Source organism: Schistocerca gregaria, chromosome 2 (assembly GCF_023897955.1).
Source record: "Schistocerca gregaria isolate iqSchGreg1 chromosome 2, iqSchGreg1.2, whole genome shotgun sequence".
NCBI lineage: Eukaryota > Metazoa > Arthropoda > Insecta > Orthoptera > Acrididae > Schistocerca > Schistocerca gregaria.
Genome location: NC_064921.1, coordinates 466,196,769 through 466,221,027, shown reverse-complemented (window position 1 = coordinate 466,221,027; position 24,259 = coordinate 466,196,769). Strand labels below are relative to the sequence as shown.

At 38.0% G+C, this 24,259-nt stretch overlaps 2 protein-coding genes across 5 annotated transcripts in view; one reads left to right on the top strand and one right to left on the bottom strand.

Annotated features, from left to right (window-relative positions):
• Positions 1-4,835, bottom strand: part of LOC126326043 (uncharacterized) — a 58,596-nt gene extending 53,761 nt beyond the window's left edge. For both annotated transcript variants that reach the window (XM_049995500.1, XM_049995525.1), the window contains exon 1: positions 4,565-4,835. The gene's annotated coding sequence lies outside the window, so the exon portion shown is untranslated. The remainder of the gene's footprint in view (positions 1-4,564) is intronic.
• Positions 4,836-5,065: 230 nt separating this feature from the next.
• Positions 5,066-24,259, top strand: part of LOC126326024 (G patch domain-containing protein 11) — a 123,262-nt gene continuing 104,068 nt past the window's right edge. Inside the window, exon 1 of one of the 3 annotated variants that reach the window (XR_007560491.1) lies at positions 5,066-5,350. Coding sequence is in view for 1 of the 3 variants with exons in the window: in XM_049995473.1 (XP_049851430.1) it covers positions 5,301-5,350 (50 nt within the window). In the remaining 2 variants the exon portion in view is untranslated. The remainder of the gene's footprint in view (positions 5,351-24,259) is intronic. The other 2 variants (XR_007560490.1, XM_049995473.1) reach the window with 2 other exon arrangements.

The window sequence follows — 24,259 nt, the reverse complement described above, 5'->3', positions numbered from 1 at the left end:
ACGTTAGGGACTCTGAACCAGTACTGTTTTCAGATGACACCAGTCTATTGACTGAAGGGAATAAAGAAGAAAGTCTTACCATATCTGCAAAAGATATTACAAAAGGATTGTGTCTGAATGGTTTAACAGAAACAGGGTAAAAGTTGACCCCCAAAAAACGGTACTCATAAATTTCCACATTGATCAAAATAAAAATCTAGCACATCCTAGTATAGATAACCAGAACATTAATGCTGTCAATGAAATTAAATATCTTGTGATTCATATCCAGTAAAGTCTTAAATAGAGCACTCATAACACAGCCCTAAATTCAAAACTACCAAAAACGAGCTATGTAGTAAGAATTCTCTGTAACAGTACTAGGGCTGTATACTTTGCTCGTGTACATTCAATACTGAATATCTTTTTCTGGGGAAATGTACACCAGGCCATAACAGTTTTCAGGAAACAAAAGGCAGTTATAAAAATAATGAAACAAGTGAGCAGCAGAAAACCATGCATACCTTTCGTTAAAGATCTAAAGATCCTATCCCTTCCCTGCATTTATATATTGGAAGTAGTCACACATGAAAAAAAAAAGCAAAATGAGAAAAGAGACCCTATATCCTCAAAACAAAAATGTCCATGGTTACAGTACCAGGTCAGTGACATACATGTTAATCATTGCCACAAAAGGTGTACATCATACAGGAACAAAACTTAACAACAGATTACCAAGACATATAAAATCTCTTCCTGAACTACAAAGCTTTAAAAAGTCTCAGACACCCTATCTTCTGAAAAACTGCTGCTATTCAATCTCACAGTATCTTATGCAAGAAAAAATGTAATCTGTATATTTAATTGTAGAAATAAGTTATAAATATACAGTATTTGAAAAATTTGTAATTATTAACTGTATAGATCCAATTTGTCATAAAAATTAAAATAACATATGTTTGACAATTGAAAAACCAATAGCTAAAAAGGCTTTGTGTCCAATATCTTGTGTACAATATATGTACTGAAAAAGAGATTTATATGGACAAATAAATAAATAAATGTGATAGACAGGAAGTGCAAAATGGCTAATCAGAGATGGCAAAGGGGCTAACGTAAAGATGTAGAGGCCTATATCACTAGTGGTAAGACAGTTTCTGCCTACACAACAATTAAAGAGACCTTTAGAGAAAAAAGAACCACCTGTATAAATGTCAAGTGCTCAGATGGGAAACCAGTCCTAAGCAAGGAAGGAAAGCAGAAAGGCGGCAGTAGTATATAGAGGATCTATACAAGGGAGATTTACTTGAGGGTAATAATGCGAAAATGGAAGAGCATGTAGATGAAGATGAGAAGGGAGATATGCTACTGTGTAAAGAATTTGACAACGCACTAAAAGATTTAAGTCGAAACAAGGCCCCAGGAGTACACAACATTCTGTTAGAGGTACTGATAGCCTTGGGAGAGCAAGCACTGACAAAACTCTTCCGTTTGGTGACCAAGATGTATGAGACACGTGAAATACCCTCAGACATAAAGAAGAATACACTAATTCAAATTCCAAAGAAAACAGGTGCTGACGGGCTTGAAAATTACTGAACTATCAGTTTCATAGGTCATGGTTGCAAAATACTAACATGAATCGTATACAGAAGAATGGAAAAACTGGTTGTAGCCTACCTTAGGGATGATCAGTTTGGATTCTGGAGAAAGGCAGGAAGACGTGAGGCCATCCTGAACCTACGACTTCCCATAGAAGATAGGTTAAGGAAAGATAAACCTATCCACATCTACCTCTAAATAGATACTCAGCAAGCCACCGTATGATACATGCAGAGGGTACCCTTACCAGTACTTCTCATTTCCCTTCCCAGTCTACTCGCAAACAGAGCGAGGGGAAAACGACTGTCTGTATGTGTCCGTAACAGATCTAATTTCTGTATTGAGCTTCAAATGATGGTTCTCTAAATTTTCACAATAGTGACAAGAAAAGATCGTCTCCTTCCCTCCAGAGATTCCCATTTGAATTCTTGAAGTATCTTCACAACACTTATGTATTGTTCAAACCAACCGGTAACAAATATAGCAGACGACCTCTGAATTTCTTCAATGTTTTCCTTCTATCTGACATGGTACAGATCCCAAACACCTAAGCAGTACTCAAGAATAGGTCGCACCAGCATCCCATATGTGGTCTCCTTTACAGTTGAGCCACTCTTTCGTCAAATTCTCCCAATAAACTGAAGTCGACCATTTGCCTTCCCTACCACAATTTTCAAATGCTCGTTCCACCTCAAATCACTTTGCAGCGTTACACTTAGATATTTAGAGGAATTGACTGTGACAAGCAAGACACTAGTAATAATGTAGGCGAGCATTACAGGTTTTTTCCTCCTACTCAGCCACATTAACTTGCATTTTTCCACATTTAGGGCTAGGTGCCATTCATCATACTAACTGGAATTTTGTCTAAGTCGTCTTGTATTGTCCTAAAGTCACTCAACTTCGACATCTAACCGTACATAACTGCATCTTCAGCAAACAACTGCAGACTGATGCCCACCCTGTTCACCAAATCACTTATGTACGCAGAGAACAACAGTGGTCCTATCACACTTCCTTGGGGCACTCTTGACGATTCTGCCATCGAGGACAACATACTGGGTTTTAAGAAGTCTACGAGCCAATCACAAATCTCTGAACTTATTCCATAAGCTCATACCTTCATTAACAGCCAGCAGTGGGGCACTGTGTCAAATGCTTCCAGGAAATCTAGAAATATGGAATCTGTCTGCTATAGAATTTGTAGACATAGAGAAAGCTTCTGACAATGGTGACTGGAATACTCTTTCTCAAACTCTACAGGTAGCAGAGGCAAACTATAGAGAGTGGGAGGCTGTTTAGAATTTGTACAGAAACTAGATGGCAGTTATAAGAGTTGAGGGATACGAAAATGAAGCAATGGTTGAGAAGGGTGTGAGACAGCATTCTAGCCTATCCCCGATGTTATTCAATCTGTATATTGAGCAAGCAGCAAAAAACGTAAAAGAAAAATTTGGCGTAGGAATTAAAGTCCAGGGGGATGAAATAAAAACTTCGAGGTTTCCCAGTGGCATTGTAATTCAGTCAGAGACAGCAAAGGACTTGGAATGGCAGTTGAACAGAATTGAGTGTGTCTTGAAAGGAGAATATATGATGACTATCAATAAAAGCAAAACGAGGACACTGGAATGTCTTTGATTTAAATTAGGTGATGCTGAGTTAATTGGATTAGGAAATGAGACACTTAAAGAACTAGATGAGTTTTGCTATTTGGGCAGCAAAATAAGTGATGATGGTCAAAGTAAGGAGAATATAAAATGTAGATGGACAATGGCAACAGGAGCTTTTCTGAAGTAGAGAAGTTTGTTAATATCTGGTATAGATAAAAGTATCAGGTATTCCTTTCTGGAATTATTTTTATGGAGTGTAGCCATGTATGGAAGTGAACTGTTTAGATGTGAACAGTTTAGACAACATGACAACAGCAGGTTTTGAGTGGTGGTGCTACAGAAGAATGCAGAGATTGAATGGGTACAACACATAACTAATGGTGATATATTTAATAGTATTGGGGAGAAGAGAAATTTGTGGTACAATCTGACTAGAAGAAGGGATCAGTTGGTAGAACACATTCCGAGGCATTAAAGGATTACCATGTAGTACTGGAGGGAAGCATGGAGGGTAAAAATCGGAGAGGGAGACCAAGAGATGAATACAGTAAGTAGCTTCAGAAAAATATATGTTGCAGTAGTTACTCAGAGATGAAGAGGACTGCACAGGTTAGAGCAACATGGAGAGCTGTATCAAACCGTCTTTAAACTGAAGACCACAACTATAAAATAGTAGCATGTAATACACTAATGAATTTTAGTGTATTATGCCTCACATCGAAGGCTAGAGTGGCCGAGGGGTTCTAGGCGCTACAGTCTGGAACCGAGCGACCGCTACAGTCGCAGGTTCGAATCCTGTCTCGGGCATGGATGTGTGTGATGTCATTAGGTTAGTTAGGTTTAAGTAGTTCTTAAATTTTAGGGGACTGATGACCTCAGAAGTTAAGTCCCACATGTCTCAGAGCCATTTGAACCATTTTTATACCTCACATCAGAAAACACAATCTTGCATAGTTTTTTATGTCATCATTTTATTTACGATCTGTTGATAATTATTATTCGGGCTCTGAAACTGAGTCATGATTTTACTCAAGACTGAGCACAGGAGCTACATGACGGCAGATAAATATTCTATCTAAGAAGTCCGAATTGGGTAGTAACATATGGTCAAACATAGAAACGCGAATTGGGAAACATATTTTTTTGTGACCAACGTAGAATTATATTTCGTTTTTTCATTTAACTGACGGTGACAGCCTTCATAATCCATAATGTGACTCTGCTGTGGGAATTCTTTGATGAGTGCTATTTTGTCAAAACTGAGATTTTAAGCCCTTGTCTGTGTAAAAAACATAGTTTGACCCTTACACAATAAATTAGAGCAACCAGCCACTTTTAACACTGCTATTTATTTATTTAAAAAGCGCCCTTACCGGTTTCGAACCGATAGGTTCATCTTCAGACAGCTAGTTCACGTTTTACATTACATTTCATGTTTTGTTTCAGCACTCGACGAAACTTTCTTGGGGTGGTGGTGCCCTACAACCAAAACAAAAGTGAGATTACGGGTTTTTAATTGTATTTGAGCCTGACGACGATTTTAAGTGCTGTAAACAAATTATTATTATTCATTGTAAGAAATCGAAACATCTTCCATTTAATATCAATAATTTGTTTACACACACTTAAAATCGTCTTGGGGCACATTTAAAAGGACATTGACACGCTTTTTTGTTGTTGTTGTTGTATGGCACCACCACACCAAGGAAGTTCCATCAAGTAGGGAAACAAAACATGAAATGGAATGTAAAACTTGAACTAGCCATCTGAAGATGAACCTATTGCTTCGAAACCGGTAACGGCGCTGTTGAAATAAATAAATAGGTAAATAAGTAGGATTGTTAAAAGTGGTTGGTTCCTGTAATCTTTTGTGCAGGAGTCAACCTATATCTTTGATGAGTGTCACATAGGCGTCGCTGGTCAGAGTTAAGCAACTGCTTTGTGTGTACTGTGCACTCAGCACTGTGTATAGTGTTTACTGTCTGTGTCTGGTGTTGTTGTGTGCCATGCGGAGTAGGGGGCGAGAGTGTTGTTCAGTGGTAGTGTGTAAACATTAGTGTAGTGCGAGTTACTTTGCGTTGCTAACATAATCACAGTTTCACATTTAATATGGCTTCTGATGACGTTGATTATATGTCAGATGACATATTGTTTCAATGGTAATGGAAGTTTATTTCTCAGTTTACTGACAAAATAATGTTACCGAACAAAACTAAGGACCACAACTGGCTAGTTGATCACCCTCATCACTGTCGAACTTCTGCAGTCTGTCTCTTAGCATTAGGTTTTATAATGCCGTGTTAGACAATATGCATCTTCTCAATATTTACTTAAATGTTGTAAATGCCACTACCAGTGAATGAATTCGTGCTAGGCTACCTTATCGGAGAAAGTTTCATATTTATGATTCGTCCTTTTACCATTCGCCACAACACTGTGGTTAAGTTGCATATAGTCATATTAACGATTACTAGTTGCAAAAGCTTGCATTCATTTTCGAATCAGTCTTTAAATGATAGCGTACAATGTTAATAAAAACATGAAATACAAAACGTTAAAATACATACGTAGTTTTCCAACACTCCGTATTGTTGGGTATTTCACACATAATGTGAGTGAAATATTTGTGAATGATCGTTTTATCAAATGGCAATGAAACGTGCACACAAGGAATGAACATCTACATCTGTACCCTGCAAACCACTCTTAAGTGCATGGCAGAGTGTGCATCATATTCTGCCAGTCAGTGTGATTTCTTTCTGTCCAGTTCACGTATGCATCGCAGGAAGAATGAGTGTTTAATTCCTCTGTGTGCGCTAGAGTTAATCTAATCATGTCCCCATGATCCCTATTTGATCCCTATAGATGGTTGCAGTATATTCCTTGAGTCATTAAGTAAAGCCACGTCTTTACAGTTTGTAATTAGTCTTTCTCAGTATCATTTACTTGTATGTTCTAGAGTTTGTTACTTGAGCTTCTTCAGACCCTGTGTGACTCTCCCACAGCTTAAACAAACCTCTGATCACTTGTGCTGCCATTCTCTGTAAATGTTTACTATCCCCTGTTAGTTCTATTATGTTTGGGTCACACATACCTGAGCGATTTTCTAGACTGGTCCACACAAGAGATTCGTAAGCAATCTCCTTTGACGATTTAGTGCATTTCCCCAGCATCCTATCAAGAAACTGAAATTTGCCACTTACTGTATGCATGACTGAGCCTGTTTGATAATTTGTATGAGTTGGCCAATTCCAACTGCAGCTCATTGATTTTATATGTTGTTCGTTTTGTGAAGTGCACAATTTTACGTTACTGAAAGCACAAAGCAAGTTGCCAACCTTTCGCACCACTTCGAAGTCTTGTCAAGATCTGACAGAATATTTATACAGCCTCTTCCGGGCAATACTTCATTATAAATAATTGCATCATCTGCAAAAGTCGGTGTATATGGCAAAAGCCCGAGGTTGGTATTAATATTCTTCACGACGTCATCAATATGGGTCATTACCACGTCAAACGGGCCAATATTAGAAAGGTCCCCACGTGACCACCTCCAAATGTAATGAACTTTTGTGTGAACTTCTATATGGTCTTTGATGCTTATATATAAAATTTCAGTTCAGTATGTTGAGTGTTTTATTAATTTTTAGAGGTAGGCAGTTTTAAAAGCTCTAGAAAACATTTGATGATTCACTTTAATGTACATTGACAACATTTGATGCTGAATCACACCATGGCAAAGATTGGGGAGTTAGCAATATCTATAAATAAATATGAACCTCTAAAGTGGCTATAAAAATCGATGCACAATTCAGGGAACCTATGTTTGACTGAACACTGCTTCTGTTAATGTGAAACAATCACAGCAAAACTTCAGAGGGTTATTTCTATCTGATATCTATATATGGGTCAAATTTAATTGACATTGAATGCCTAGAGGGAAAAGATATGCTTCTGCAAATTCGGCCTCAAAATTTTCTACATGCAAATTATAGGGTAATATCTCTACTGTCTTGTTCAATCCTCTTCTCCTCCCCCCCTTCCCCCCACATACACACACAGCTTGAAGGTGCTGCTTTAAGCTTTCGGAGCTACATTGATTAATTTCTGGATCTTACAGTTTGATTAGTAAGTGTACCTATCAAAAGTAGGGAAAATGGATTATCGATAAACAAAAAAAAATTATTACAATTTGAAGTTGTAGGCCTATGTCAAAATATGTATAAATTGTGGTGTCTGTCAGTAGTATAAGATTTACCTGTGATTTAGGGACTGTAACTGTGCTAATAAGAAATATTTTTATATTATTTTACAATATAGAATACAAATACAATAAAACCTCATAAAATCTTCTTAACACTATAAGACCCAGAAGATCATAATGGAATGCAGTGTTGCTTCAGAACGTTTTAACCCTGTAATGTGTATTGGTGCATATATAGGTGGGGGATTCCATGGTGACTCACATTACATTTTGAAATCAGTGTTTTATAATGTTGACTTATTATTAATCTATAAACCCATTTTTTTCTTTTGTAAATCATCATTATAAATTGTATTATTCAGGCAAAGATCTTCAAGTGGTACTGAAGCAGGGAAGAGCATTAAAATTAAAGAACAAGAATGCAATTTATGTTGTGACTTTCATTACAAATTTGGGCCATCCTATTTCTGATGTGCGTTTTAGGTCAGAAGTGTCCTCTAACTATTAGGAGAATCAATATGGTTTTTATCACAGAAAACACATATTAGGTTGACATTCAAATGACAGCGTTACAGATTTCTAAAAATATTTATACCATGTGAAATATTGTAATATGCTGAAAAAGGTGCGTGACTCAGTGTTCCATACCTCATGTTACTTGCTGCTTCTTGTTGGAAAAACTCTTTTTTTCTGCAAGCAGAGAAATGAACAGATGACATTTTGTGCCAAATAAGATAAACCAAGAGTCCCCCTTGCATCCTTCTACTTTGGTGGATCAGATGAAACTGCCATAAGTCATCACCATTCAATTACGGCAAAAGTCAACTACAACCACTTAAGGAAATGTCACCAATGGACAAGCAGCTTCTATGACATAGGTCTGGGCTTGATTTTACTGAAGATAGGCTACATCAATTTGTTTATACCATGTGTCTTCTTGATGACAAAATTTCAATCTTGCAAAACACTTGCTGCAGTGCATTTGCAAAAGAAAGACACTTAACCAAGAAGGCTTTAACACCAGTAACCATTGCAATGTGTGCTTGGTTGAAGTTACTTACTAATGAAGTTTTTAAACCTGATTAGAAAATGTGTAACAAATGTAGACATGAAGTGGCCCAAAAAGAATCACCCCATCAAGATAAACAAGAATCACCATCCAGAAGACATCCATATCTTTGATGCTTGTTTTGCTACTAATACGTTATTATTCTCACTTGAAGAGTTACCGTCAGCACTTCAATGGATCAGCTAAAAGGGTTCAATAGGATATTTAATGTGCAAAGTTACAAAAACCGAAGGCGGCATTACTAAGGTAATTGCCCCAGCTACTGGTGCAAGCCAATTAGATACTGCTCACATTCAAATGCAGGAGTGCCAAAAAAGTAAATGTATGGACAGCTTAACTGAAGAACTTAAAATTAAACTCCAGGCTTGAAGCAGTTGCAGTGAAGTTCAAATTTTGACCCTATCTGCAAATAGCTAAACTATTCAAAATAACACCTAAACATTTCACTCTTCCAACCATAGTGGTGAAGAAGGCCAGGCAACCAAGGACAGAAAGTGGGATTTTAACACCTGCAAATCAAAAAGGAAAAACAATCAATGGTGAAGTAAACCAAAACGTCTGCACTCATTTATGCCCAGGCAAAAAGGATTGTGTTGCAGTAAGACTGATGAAGGAGGAGAAGATTCACAAGCAGAAACACCTATTCCTTCCTCATCGGCTTTATGCAGCCACGTGGTTCTGTATGTTCCTTCCCCAGGCCAACTGCTGAAGGCACTTGCTAGACTCATGAGGAACATCTTTTGTGACTTAAGAAGCATCATCATCATCAAGACAATACAGCTATCCACAATCTGTCCTTTACAAAAATTGTAGAACTGTTATCTAAAAATGGAACTGACTGTTTAGTATTTTGTTTTACAAATTTGCTTTGTTGTGTATTGTACTTGTTTTTATGGCATGTGTTAAATTAATATTTGAAACTGATTCACATATTCAAATAAAAATTAATTGCCAGTAGTGATATGAGCGTTAATGAGCAAAATATTACACTTTTTAATCTTCTTGAAGTGCTAAAATAATAACTTTTGAAAAGTATTCTCACTCATCAAAATGCAAGATCCAGAAATTAAACGATTTAGCTTTGAAAGTTTAAAGTGTTCTCCTTTCAGCTGTGGCAAGCAAAAAGATTGAACAAGACAATTGAAATATTACAACCCCCCCTCCAAAATTTGCACTTAGTAAATTTTGGCCAAATTTACTGATGCATATATTTTCATCTAGGAATCCAATGTTAATTAAATTTGTTCCATACATAGTCATCATCAGTGGGAATAACCCTCTGAAGTTTTGGTGTGATTGTTTCATATGAAAATTAGCAGTGCGTGGTCAAACATAGGCTCTCAGAATTGTGCGACAAATGTTTTAGCTACTTTATAGGCCTGTGTCTATATTTAGGTATGACAAAATGCCTAATTTTTGCCATGGTGTGATTCAACATAAAAAGTTGTCTTTGTATATTAAAGCAAATGACCAACTGTCTGCAAGAAATTTTTAAAAAAGCCTAGCAAACATAGCAAATTTGCACCTTCGTGCATGATGCAAATGTGAGTAGTCTCTTTTAAAAGCCCCTAAAAGTTCAACTACTGAATATACTGAACTGAAATTTGAGTCGGGATCTTTAGTTCCCTTGACGTGGATTATATATATATATATATATATATATTTCCCTTGTAGGCAAACCCGAAACTACTTCTACATTGGACAATGACTCTACATCTAAGGTAACATGTTAGTTTTTATCTTTTAACACGTCTAGTTCCAGAGGACCAAATTGAGGAGCAAATCTCCAAGATAATGGAAATTGTAACATAAAAGTAATAACAGATAAAATAAAATGTTGACGAACCCAAAAAGACAAGCCACAAGTTTATATAAACACAATCAACAATATAACACAGGAATGAGCTTAATTTTTCAAGGAACTTCTCAACAGAATAGTAATAACGCGCGAGGAAACTTTTCAGTTTTGATTTGAAAGTGTGTGGATTACTGCTAATTTTTTTTGAATTCTTGTGGTAGCTTATTGAAAATGGATGCAGCAGTATACTGCACTCCTTTCTGCACAAGAGTCAAGGAAGTGCAATCCAAATGCATACTGGAATTCTGCCTAGCATTACCTGAGTGAAAGCTGCTAATTCTTGGGAATAAGTTGTTTATGTAACAAGAAATGACAAAAAAATATAAATATTGAAAGGCCAATGTCAGAATACACAGACTAAGGAGTAGGGTTCGATAAGAAGTTCACAAACTTACACCACTTATTGCCCGACCTGTTTCAGGGCCAAAAATATTCTTTGACAGTAGGAAAGAGTTACCCCAAGATATAATACCATACATCATAAGCAAATGAAAATAATCAGAGTACATTACTTCTCGTGTAGAACCATCACTTCCTTTAGATACTGTTCAAATAGTAAAAATGGCAGGATTAAGTCTTTGAACAAGATCCTGAATGTGGGCTTTTCATGATAGTTTACTACCTATCTGAACACCTAGAAATTTGAATTGTTCAGTTTCACTAATCATAGGCCCATTCTGTGAAATTAAAATGACAGGTTTTGTTGAATTTTAGTGTAATCACCTCTTGGTCTCCCTCGACGATTTTTACCCTCCACACTTCCATCTAATACAAAACTAGTGATCCCTTGATGCCTCAGAAAATGTTCTACGAACTGATCCCTTCTTTTAGTCAGGTTGTGCCACAAATTCCTCTTCTCCCAATTGTATTCAGTACCTCCTCATTAGATATGTGATCTAGCCATCTAATCTTCAGCATTCTTCTGTAGCGCCACATTTCAATAGCTTCTATTCTCTTCTTGTCTAAACTATTTATCGTCCATGTTTCACTTCCATACATGTTACACTCCCTATAAACACTTCCACAAAATACTTCATGACATTTAAATCTATGCTCAATGTTAACAAATTTATCTTCTTCAGAAATGCTTTCCTTGCCATAGCCAGTCTGAATTTTACTACTTCGACCATCATCAGTTATTTGGCGCCCCAAATAGCAAAACTCATCTACTAATTTGTGTCATTTTCTAATGTAATTCCTTCAGCATCACCTGATTTAATTCGACTACATTCCATTATCCCAGTTTTGCTTTCGTTGTTGTTCATCTTATATCCTCCTCACGAGACACCATCCATTTCATTCAACTGCTCCTCAAGGTCATTTACTGTCGCTGACAGAATTACAATGCCATCAGCAAACCTTAAAGTTTTATTTCTTCTCCATGGATTTTAATTCCTACTTCAAATTTTTCTTTCCTTTACTGCTTGCTTAGTATACAGATTGAATAGGCTAAAACCCTGTCTTACTCCCTTCTCAACCACTGCTTCCCTTTCATGCCCCCTCGACTCTTATAACTACCATCTGGTTCCTGTACAGATTGTAAATAGCCTTTTGCTCCCTGCATTTTGTCATTGCCACCTTCAGAATTTGAAAGAGAGTATTCCAGTCAACATTACCAAAAGCTTTCTGTAAGTCCACAAATTCTAGAAATGTAGGTTTGCCTTTTCTTAATCTTTCTTCTAAGATAAGTCATAGGGTCAGTATTTCTTTTTGTGTTCCAAGATTTTTATGGAATCCAAACAGATCTTCCGTGAGGTCAGCTTCTCGTAGTTTTTCCATTCATTTGTAAAGAATTTGTGTTAGTATTTTGTAACTGTGACTTTTAAACCGATAGCTCGATAATTTTCGCACCTGCCAACACCTGCTTTCTTTGGGATTAGAATTATTATATTCTTCTTGAAGTCTGAGGGTATTTCATCCCCCTCATACACCTTGCTCACCAAATGATAGAGTTTTGTCATGGCTGGCTCTCCCAAGGCTGTCAGTAGTTCTAATGGAATGTTGTCTATTCTGGGGGCCTTTTCTTGACTTAAGTCTTTCAATGCTCTGTCAAATTCTTCAAGCAGTATCAAATTTCCTATTTCATCTTCACCTTCTTCCTCTACCATTTTCCCCTCAAGTACTTCACTCTTGTATAGGCCCTCTATATACTCCTTCCACCTTTCTGCCTTCCTTTCTTTGTTTAGAACTGGCCTTCCATCTGAGCTCTTGATATTCACACTGGTGGTCCCCTTTTCTCCAAAGGTCTCTTTAATTTTTCTGTATCTGTCTTACCCCTAGTGATACATACTTCCACACCCTTCATTTGTCCTCTAGCCATGCCTGCTCAGTCACTTTGCTCTTCCAGACAATCTCCTTTTTGAGACTTATGCATTCCTTTTTGCCTGCTTCATTTACTGCATTTTTATATTTTCTCCTTTTATAAATTAAAATCAATATCTCTTCTGGTACCCAAGGATTTCTACTAGCCCTCATTTTTTTATCTATTTGATCCTCTGCTGCCTTTCATCTCCAAAAGCTACCCATCCTTCTTCTACTGTATTTCTTTCCCCAGTTCTTTCAATTGTTCCCTTATACTCTCTCTGAAGCTCTCTACAACCTCTGGTTCTTTTAGTTTATCCAGATCCCACCTTCTTAAATTCCCACCGTTTTGCAGATTCTTTATTTTTAATCTACAGTTCATAACCAATAGATTGTGGTCAGAGTCTACATTTGCCCATGGAAATGTCTTACAATTTAAAACCTTGTTCCTAAATCTCTGTCATACCATTATATGATGTATCTGAAACCTTCCAGTGTCTCGAGGCCTCTTCCTTGTATATAGCCTTCTTTCATGACTCTTAAACCAAGTGTTAGCTATGATTAAGTTATGCTTTGCACAAAATTTTACCAGGTTGCTTCCTCCTTCATTCCTTATCCCTAGTCCATGTTCACCTACTACTTTTCCTTTCCCTATTATCGAATTCCAGTCCCTCATGAATGTTAAATTTTCATCTACCATAACTACTTGAATAATTTCTTTTAGTGCATCATACATTTCTTCAATCACTTCATCTTCAGAGCTAGTTAACAAATAAACTTGTCCTGCTGTGGTAGGCTTGGGCTTTGTGTCTATCTTGGTTACAATAATGCATTCTGTATCCTGTTTGTAGTAGCTTATCTGCATTCCTTTTTTTTTTATTCATTATTAAACCAACTCCTGCATTCTCTTATTTGATTTTGTATTTATAACCCTGTATTCACCTGACCAGAAGTCTTTTTCCTCCTGCCACTTAATTTCATGAATTCTCACTATATCTAACTTTAACCTATCCGTTTCCCTTTTTAAATTTTCTACCACACCTGCCCGATGAAGCGATCTGACATTCCACTCCCCGATTGGTAGAATGCCAGTTTTGTTTCTGCTGGTAATGACGACCTTCTGAGTAGTCCCAGCCCGGAGATCCAAATGGAATAGTATTTTACCTCACGTGTATTTTACCCATGAGAACAGCATCATCATTTAACCATACAGAAAAGCTGCATGCCCTCGGGAAAAATTACGGCTGAAGTTTCTCCTTGCTTTCAGACAGAAATTGTGTGTTAGAAACTGTAAAAACTGGGTCTCACTGCGACTTAGCATTAGTTTATTTTCTACAAGCAATGAACTTATGCCTTGAAATGTGCTCTTTGAAACAGTGCCAGTGTTGCTCACAACATCTTTTACTACCAGGCTACTGTCACCAGCAAACAGAAATATTTTAGAATCACCTGTAATAATACAGGGCACATCATTTATGTAAATGAGGCACAAGAGTGGCCCCAGCACTGATCCCTCAGGCACCCCCATTTAACCATGCTACTCTCAGACCCCAAATTATAGCCATTATGAACAGGGTGGAGAATGACATTTTGCTGTATGTTATTAAAGTAAGAGGTGAACTAATTGTGAGTTGCTTCACATATTCCATAACGGTCCACCTTCTGGAGCAATATTTTGTGTTCAACACAATCAAATGCCTTAGTTAAATCAAAAAAAGATGCCTAGACTTCGAAACTTTCTCTTTAATCCTTGCAGTACCTCGGGGACAAAAGAGAATATAGCATTTTCAGTTGTTAAACCACTTCTAAAACTGAACTGTACATTTGATAGCAAATTATGCAAAATAAAATAATCAATTATCCTTACATACACAGCTTTTTCAATAACTTTAGCAAACGCCGATGACATAGTAATAGATCAAAAATTGTCTATATTATCCCTTTCTCCCTTTTTATAAAGTGGCTTTACTACTGAGTATTTTAATTGTTCGGGAAACTGACCTTTCTTAAAGAAAAATTATATGCTCGGCTAAGTACAGGGTGAACACGAGCAGCACAGTACTTTAATATTCTGCTAGGTACTCCATCATATCCATGAAAGTCCTTAGTCTTGAATGATTTAATTATTGACTCAGTCTTGGAAAGGCGTTTTCAAAGAGAGTTATACAATTCCCTGTAGAAACTAAGTTTTTATTTAATTCACCAGCAATGCTCAGAAAGTGATTGTTAAATACTGTACATATATCTGACTTACATTTTTTGCTATGAACTGACTTTGTATCTTCGACCTTGCCCTGCTAACCACACACTTGCTTCATGACTGACCATATGGTTTTAATTTTACCATGTGAATTAGCTATTCTCTTTGTGTACCACATACTCTTTGCCTTCCTAATAACATTTTTAAGCATCTTACAATACTAAATATTTGTAATGGGCTATTGTAATTCAGTTGTGACTACTTCTAACATTTTGATATAATCCCCACTTTGTTCTACATTACATCCTTATCCCACTAGTCAGCCACCCAGGCTGCCATTTGCTTCTAGTACCACATTTAGAACACACTAATGGAAAGCAACTTTTGAAGAGCACGAGAAATCTGTTAAGGAAAGCATTATATTTGTTATTTACATTATTGGTACTATAAACATCCTGCTGCTCTTATTCTTTAATGAGGTTGCCATTGGATTAGCTTTTCTACATAGTTTGTAATTATGTATAACTTTTGTTTGGGTATAAAAACCTTATAATGTTAAAATTTGTGCATCATGGTCTGAAAGCGATTCACCCTTTTAGTAACAGAATGCCCATCTAATAATGAAGAATGAATGAAAATATTGTCTATATTTGTGCTACTGTTCCCCTACACCCTGTTTGGAAAAAGCACAGACTGCATCATATCATATGAATTTTAAGAGATCTTCCAGTATCCTTTTTCATGCACGATCACATAAGAAGATAATGTTGAAGTCACCAAATATAACTAAGTTTTGGTACTTTTTACAAAGTGAACAAAGAACCCTATTTGGCCTTAGCAGAAATGCTCTGAAGTTAGAGTTAGGGCACCTATACATAACAATGATTAGAAGTTTAGTTTCACTAAATTCAACTGCCCCTGTACAACATTCAATTATCTGTTCAGTGAGTCTACAGACTCCAGTGGAATACTGTTTTTTACATACATGGCCACTCCCCCAGTCCGCAAAGAACTCCTTGAAAAATTACTAGCTAGTCTTTATCCTGGTAAAGAAAGCATCTGAATTTTCTAATTATTTAAGTGGTGTTTCAATATTCCAATTTTTGTATCCTGTCTGGACAGGCATGTGGATCAGCTCCTGTGAACTGCTTCTGCAAAATAGGCCGAGAGTGAGGTAGGCGAGCAGGAGCAGGAAAAGATGAAGTCCTTCGGTACTGCATGTAAATTTAAAGCATCTTTACTATAGGAAGAATATGAAAACATGAATTGTTACTTAATTTTGGCTGGGATGAGCACATAGCTGCGAATCCGTACATCAGTCAAAGATAACATCAACTAGAAGTTACTACGGCAAAATCTGTAGTGGCTCGTGCTCTATGCGATAGAAACAATCTTGCTAGGTCATCTGCTCATGACCAAAAGGGGTGAATGTGGAGCAGCGCATGTCGAGCTCCACAGTGTCGGCTAGAGTTCGCTGTGGTCGGCGCTGTTCATTCGCTTTCATAGTGCCCAACTACGAGAGCGCACCTACGTTTTGGCATCATAGCTATCTGTACCACACCAATAATGTCAGAGCCAACATCTATAAGCAGTTCACTAACATTATCTATGTTATTGTTGTGGTCTTTAGTCCTGAGACTGGTTTGATGCAGCTCTCCTTGCTACTCTATCCTGTGCAAGCTTCTTCAACTCCCAGTACCTACTGCAGCCTACATCCTTCTGAATCTGCTTAGTGTATTCATCTCTCGGTCTCCCTCTAGGATTTTCACTCTCCACGCTGCCCTACAATACTAAATTAGTGATCCCTTGATGCCTCAGAACATGTCCTACCTACCGATCCCTTCTTCTAGTCAAGTTATGCCACAAGCTCCTCTTCCCCCCAATATAAGAATTCCAATCCCAAAGAAAGCAGGTGTTGACAGATGTGAAAATTACCGAACTATCAGTTTAATAAGTCACAGCTGCAAAATACTAACGCGAATTCTTTACAGATGAATGGAAAAAATGGTAGATGCGGACCTCGGGGAGGATCAGTTTGGATTCGGTAGAAATGTTGGAACACGTGAGGCAATACTGACCTTACGACTTATCTTAGAAGAAAGATTAAGGAAAGGCAAACCTACATTTCTAGAATTTGTGGACTTACAGAAAGCTTTTGACAATGTTGACTGGAATACTCTCTTTCAAATTCTGAAGGTGGCAGGGGTAAAATACAGGGGGCGAAAGGCTATTTACAATTTGTACAGACACCAGATGGCAGTCATAAGAGTCGAGGGGCATGAAAGGGAAGCAATGGTTGGGAAAGGAGTGAGACAGGGTTGTAGCCTCTCCCCGATGTTATTCAATCTGTATATTGAGCAAGCAGTAAAGGAAACAAAAGAAGAATTTGGAGTAGGTTTTAAAATTCATGGAAAAGAAGTAAAAACTTCGAGGTTCACCGATGACATTGTAATTCTGTCAGAGACGGCAAAGGACTTGGAAGAGCAGTGGAACGGAATGGACAGTGTCTTGAAAGGAGGATATAAGATGAACATCAACAAAAGCAAAATGAGGATAATGGAATGTAATCAAATTAAATCGGGTGATGCTGAGGGAATTAGATTAGGAAATAAGACACTTAAAGTAGTAAAGGAGTTTTGCTATTTAGGAAGTAAAATAACTGATGATGGTCGAAGTAGAGAGGATATAAAATGTAGACTGGCAATGGCAAGGAAAGTGTTTCTGAAGAAGAGAAATTTGTTAACATCAAATATAGATTTATGTATCAGGAAGTCGTTTCTGAAAGTATTTGTTTGGAGTGTAGCCACATATGGAAGTGAAACATGGACGATAACTAGTTTGAACAAGAAGAGAATAGAAGCTTTCGAAATGTGGTGCTACAGAAGAATACTGAAGATAAGGTGGATAGATCACGTAACTAATGAGGAGGTATTGAATAGGATTGGGGAGAAGAGAAGTTTGTGGCACAACTTGATTAGAAGAAGGGATCGGTTGGTAGGACATGTTTTGAGGCATCAAAGGATCACAAATTTGGCATTGTAGGGCAGCGTGGAGGGTAAAAATCGTAGAGGCAGACCGAGAGATGAGTACACTAAGCAGATTCAGAAGGATGTAGGTTGCAGTAGGTACAGGGAGATGAAGAAGCTTGCACAGGATAGAGTAGCATGGAGAGCTGCATCAAACCAGTCTCAGGACTGAAAACAACAACAACAATAACAACAACTTATCAGCTGACTTCAATCTAAAAAAAAAGTTACAGTGCTAACACCAACAGGTACAGTAATTTTTTGTTTAGTGGTCCCACCACAGGCCACACAACACTGTCACCTATAAGCTTTGCCAGCCTCCCCTTCCCATACCTATTGAGGTGCAGGCCATGCCTAATGAAACCTGATCTATTGATAAACTCAACTGGCACCACTGTGGTGTCAGCTAGACCCTCCACCATCAATGCCTTTTGCAGCCCCATGTAACATGCTTAACAGCACCATCAAGATGAGGCCAATCAAGATGCTGAAATAGTAGCATGAAATGCACATTAGTGCCGTCAGCTTTGCTAGGTCACCACCTACATCATACTCCCCATTCCTGTCAAGACTATTCCCAGCTCCACCAACAATCACTGCCTGATCCTCTTTCGTAAAATTCCTACATAACTTCCCTACATTAACTGTCACCTGAGCCAACACTGCACTAGGCTTCGCAGAGGTGGTGACCTGGTACTCACTGCTCGATACTTCCTGCAATTGCTGGCCCATACCTCTGCCATACGAACTACGTAGCAGCAGAACCTTCTTCTTTCTATTAGAATTTGCAACTGACTAACATCCTCCCTATAAAAAAATTCTTCGTCCAATCACAAATTTCTATTGATACACCATATGATCCTACCTTTGGCAATAAGAGTAGGTGTGCTGAGTCCAATGGTTTTCGAAAAGCAAGAAATACTGCATCAGCATATCTCTATGCTATGTGAGTGTAGAACTTTGTCGTCTAAGCATAGAAATGCAGCGCCCCTGTTGGTCCATGTGTCTTGCATATCATTTGTTGTAGTTTGGCAAACTGTGTGTGACAAAGGATTCATCACTTATTTCTTGTTTTGAACTATATGTAAATATGCAATGTAACAGGCTGATGTGGGAGTAGAATCGAAAATTATTATCTTTTCCTGTTCCAATGACATTTCTAGCAGCCACGGTATATTTTGGCAATAAATGAAATATGAGCATCTATGGCTGACCCTATCAGACAGCTAGAGTTTTACTAACTGTGGGGTGGAGTTCATTATCTGGGTTGTATAGAGACCACTGCTACATACATATGAACAAAAGACAACCACAGAGTAATAGTAACAAAATGAAGTAAACAAAAAACTGTTGATAGGCTAGGATTTGTAAATTGATGTCCCCTTAAATTGACATTGACACTCAATGTGAATTTCAAATGTACAGTGACACCTTACATGAAGTCACAAAGCTAACGTTTTTTACACATTTTGTGTTTTGGATTATGGACAGGTTTTGTAAAAGTATTAGCTAACATTTCTTTAATAGGTAGATGTTCAATATTAATAGCATCCGGCTTCAGATACTTTCTTGTAAAATAATATGAAGGTTGGAGCTTTAATAGTGGCAACTATTTATTTACAGCTCATACGAAGTAGATACGTGTTTCAAAGTTTTTATGACCTTCAAAGTAGTCACCAGCATTGTGTATAACCCATTGTCAGCAATGTGGAAGTCGTAGGATACTCTTAGCAGTGTCAGTTGTGTTGACAGTTCGAGCAGCACGGTCTGTTGCCCGATAAATTTGTAGCAGTTCTGAAGTGAATGCCGTGAAGCGTGTCCTTCAGTTTAGAAATAGAGTTGAACTTCCGATGGCTTACGGTAAGTCAGGGGAGTGCAGTAGGTGGTGTAGCACTTATCAGCCCCATCTGTCAAACAAATCAGCAACAGCTAGCACTGTACATGCTTGAGCATTGTCCTGCAAAATTCAAATGGCTCTGAGCACTATGGAACTTAACATCTGAGGTCATCAGTCCCCTAGGACTTAGAACTACTTAAACCTAACTAACGTAAGGACATCACATACATCCATGCCCGAGGCAGGATTTGAACTTGCGACTGTAGCGGTCGCGCGCTTCCAGACTGAAGCGCCTAGAACCGCTCGGCCACATCGGCCGGCTGTCCTACAAAATGATGGTCAAGTCTTGCAGAAAGTGCCATAACTTCAGTCCCTATGCTGTTCATTTTTGGAACACAACCTACGACCAGTTTAGAGACAGAAGTGATGACACTTTCTGCAGGATCTGACCATCATTTTGTAGGACAATGCTCAAGCGTATACATTGCAAGCTGTTACTGATTTGTTTGACTGATTGGGCTGCTAAGTGCTATACCACCTACTGCACTCGCCTGACTTAAGCCCTCGTGAGTTCAACTCGATTTCTAAACTGAAGTAAACACTTCACGGCATTCACTACAGAACTGCTACAAACTCGTTGGGCAATACACCACGCTGCTCGAACTGTCAACACAACTGGCACTGCTAAGAGTATCCTACGACTTCCACATCGCTGGCAACGGGTTATACACAATGCTGGTGACTACTTTTAAGGTTGGTAAAACTTTGAAACGCGTATCTATTTTGTACGAGCTGTAAATAAATAGTTGCCACTATTAAAGTTCCAGCCCTCATATTTTGTATGTATATATAGATTCTTGCTAACCAAATGGCTCCTTTATCATCAAAATATGCTTTAAATGACTTGTGACACTACTTGGATCTACCTCAGATATGTTGTCGTAATCCTGAGCAGTTTATGTCTAAGCCATATATTCAGCTGCACATGTGGAAACTACAGTAGTTCTTTTTGTCTCCTAAACTGCAAAATTAAGTGGTTTTATGTTTTTGTGCATGAACCAGTTACATAGTATCAGCCCTTGATTTTATTTCTCCTATCTGCATCACTAAAGGCAGTTGTTTTCCTATTGGCTATTGCCATCTCTAGAAAATTCTAGCGTGTAACCCAAGGCCCCCTTTAAATATCTAAAAATTCTTTTTAGTCATAACCAATAAAAAATCTCTTCAGAGAATTTTTAACTTGATTCAAAATACTTCTGTCATTTGAGAATAATAGCATGTCATCAACATGGAAAGCTATGATGACTAGTTTGGTGTCATCTCTATGAAAGCAGATACATAGATCAATGTTAGATCTGTTCAATTTCACTTTACTCAACGTCTCATCAACTGCATGATTCCAATTCTGACCAGCCTTTTTTAAGTTGATAAACGGCTTTCTTCAGCCTCTGTACTTTTCCAGGAACTGCAAAATTTTCTGATGGAATAATATAAAGTTCTTCCTTTAGGTCTCCATAAAGATTAGTAGTAGTGATGCCAACATGGTCAACCTTCAGGAACTCTCGAGCTGCCTTAGATAAGAAATGTCTTATGGATGTATGCTTGACAACCAGTGTGGAGGTTTCATTGTAATTAACACATTGTGCTTGAGACCACCTTTTTGCCATTAATCATGCCTTAAATGTTTCTGGTTCTGCTAATTTATCTTTAATAACCACTTAGTTCTGGAGAGATTCTTGTCCCCTGGGTGGCTACACCAGAGGTGAGAATTATTTCTTCATTGTTTTTTCCATTCTGCTTTATTTGTCCATTTCAAGACCTCTTTGACATCATTGTCTTCACTTGGAAGCCCTTCTTGCGCATGGTAAGTAAAATGATCAGGCCATTTCTTGTAGTTTGTTTCTCTGCTTGACCTTCGACATTTGATGACTCGTAGAATTATAGGATCCATGTTTTTACTCTGCTGTTCCTCATATTGAGCTTCAGTTGTCATTGGATCACTCTCAAAAGCATAAAAGAGTTCATTGTCATTGTCTACTCGTGGGATTTCTTCTCCAATATGTGAGGTATTGATGTTATGAAGAATTGCTTCTTGTTCTGATAGTAAGATATTTGTGTTTGTCCCCCCCCCCCCCCCCCTTTTTTTTGTGAATGAGCATAATCTTCCAGTTTTCGGGGATTGCTTTAATGTCCCAGACCTTATCTAGTTTTTCTTTTATGATTGTAACACCTAGATATCAACTAGATTGTAGAATTTCTGCAGTGAGGCTATCTTCGCCTGGGTTTGTTGTGTTTTGTTTGATGTAACTTTGAATCATATCAATGCTTGGTGGTTTTGAATTTTTTTTTGGAATATTATCATGGAGGTCCAGTTGTTTGATTGGTTTTTCACAGTTCAGTAGCTTTTCTAAGCATGCTACCAGTAGCTTACACTTTTCTTCATTGTTAAGCGAGTTTTCCATTTTCATCCCTGAAGCACAGCAGTTGCTGAATGTAGATAGACATATAATTCTTCAGTGCTTTGTGATAGTCTCTTGTATGATTTTTTTAAAAGTGGTCTTCTATGGGTGTAAGTTGCTCCCGTTCAAAGCATTTCATTTGATTCTAATAATTTTATCTGCTTGCTTCTTCTCAAACTGATAGTGTTTCCTGTACTTCTTGTCTTCCTGCTATGTCAGTTGTTCCAAACTTTCTTTTTTTATGCAAGAGCTTCTTCACAATATTATTGAAATGTCTATGCTTTCTTCGCTTGTTTTCTAGTTCTATTTCATATGCAATATCTGTAATCATTTCTGTAAAATGGTTGGCTTCAATATCACTTCTTTCATTTTCTTCTGAAAGCCGCATTCCTTTTCTCTCAAGGTTTTGTTACTAATTCTCTTAGTCATACTGGCTTGTTTCATGCTTCTATGGGTAGTGATTTGAATCAACTTCCATTCATCTTTTAACTCTTGATTTCTCGATAATTGTAGCTGCAGATGGTGACATGACCAATTGGAAATCATTACATAAATAAAATATATACAACATAGGATAGGATTAGTCAAGGATTGCCAGGAAATCGTTCATGGCCTTATCAGTGGAACTGACTCAGCATTCACCTTATCAACTGGGGAAAGTAGGTCAACTGAAAGTTGCAATTCCACCCCTACTGCTTTGTCCCATGAGTTAAGTGTTGTGTTGTATGACATTGTGCTGATACTGTGTTCTTGAGTGATGTGTTCCAAACTGTTTGTGGAGAAAAAATAATGTTGACATGATGTTGGCCATCCAGTAGTATTTACAGATATTACGTGGTTAAGTTTCTTTACACCAGGGTGCTCTACTCAGTGGATTTTAACCGCTAAACATGTAAAAGTTGGAACAATTCATACCATTTCTCCCACTGCTGCCAACCTCTACTTGGCTTGGTGGCTGATGGGAGTAACTAGGTTCCTTCAAATGAAGATATCATGACTAATCACAACCATTTCCAAACTGTCTCTACTTTACAAATGCAGTTTCGTGATTGTTGTGATCAACGTGACAGCTTTGTTGAACCATATTTAGCATGTTTCGGCGTATGGCCACTTGGAGCGCTAGTTGACACAGTCATTCACTTTGTGTTGCTCAAATGTTTTTAGTTAAACACTGTGTCAGTTACGTATTTTATTCATGCTGAGCAAACCATGTTTCGAGAAATTATTGTTTCGAGAATTTATTCTCTTTGTCAAGGACAGTATTTATGAATTTCTTTTTGTGGTGTTACACAAACAAACAGTGTGGAGTTATAGTGTGTGTGTGTGTGTGTGTGTGTGTGTGTGTGTACACACATAACTGATGAGGCAGCGTACCTGATAATCTCAAAGAGATGACTACATTGCAATGGATGCAGAATAACACATATTCAAACGCCACACAAAATACTTATTTATGATGTAAATAAAATAGAAAGAAACTTCCACATGGGAAAAATATATTAAAAACAAAGATTCCAAGACTTACCAAGCGGGAAAGCGCCGGCAGACAGGCACAATGAACAAAACACACAAACACACACACAGAATTACTAGCTTTCGCAACCGATGGTTGCTTCTTCAGAAAGGAGAGGGAAAGACGAAAGGATGTGGGTTTTAAGGGAGAGGGTAAGGAGTCATTCCAATCCCGGGAGTGGAAAGACTTCCCTTAGGGGAAAAAAAGGACAGGTGCACACACACACACACACACACACACACACACACACACACACACACACACACACACATCCATCCGCACATACACACACACAAGCAGACATATTTAAAGGCAAAGAGTAAGGGCAGAGATGTCAGTCGAGGCGGAAGTACAGAGGCAAAGAAGTTGTTGAAAGACAGGTGAGGTATGAGCGGCGGCAACTTGAAATTAGCGGAGGTTGAGGCCTGGCGGATATCGAGAAGAGAGGATATACTGAAGGGCGAGTTCCCATCTCCGGAGTTCGGATAGGTTGGTGCTGGTGGGAAGTATCCAGATAACTCGGACAGTGTAACACTGTGCCAAGATGTGCTGGCCGTGCATCAAGGCATGTTTAGCCACAGGGTGATCCTCTGCCCTTACT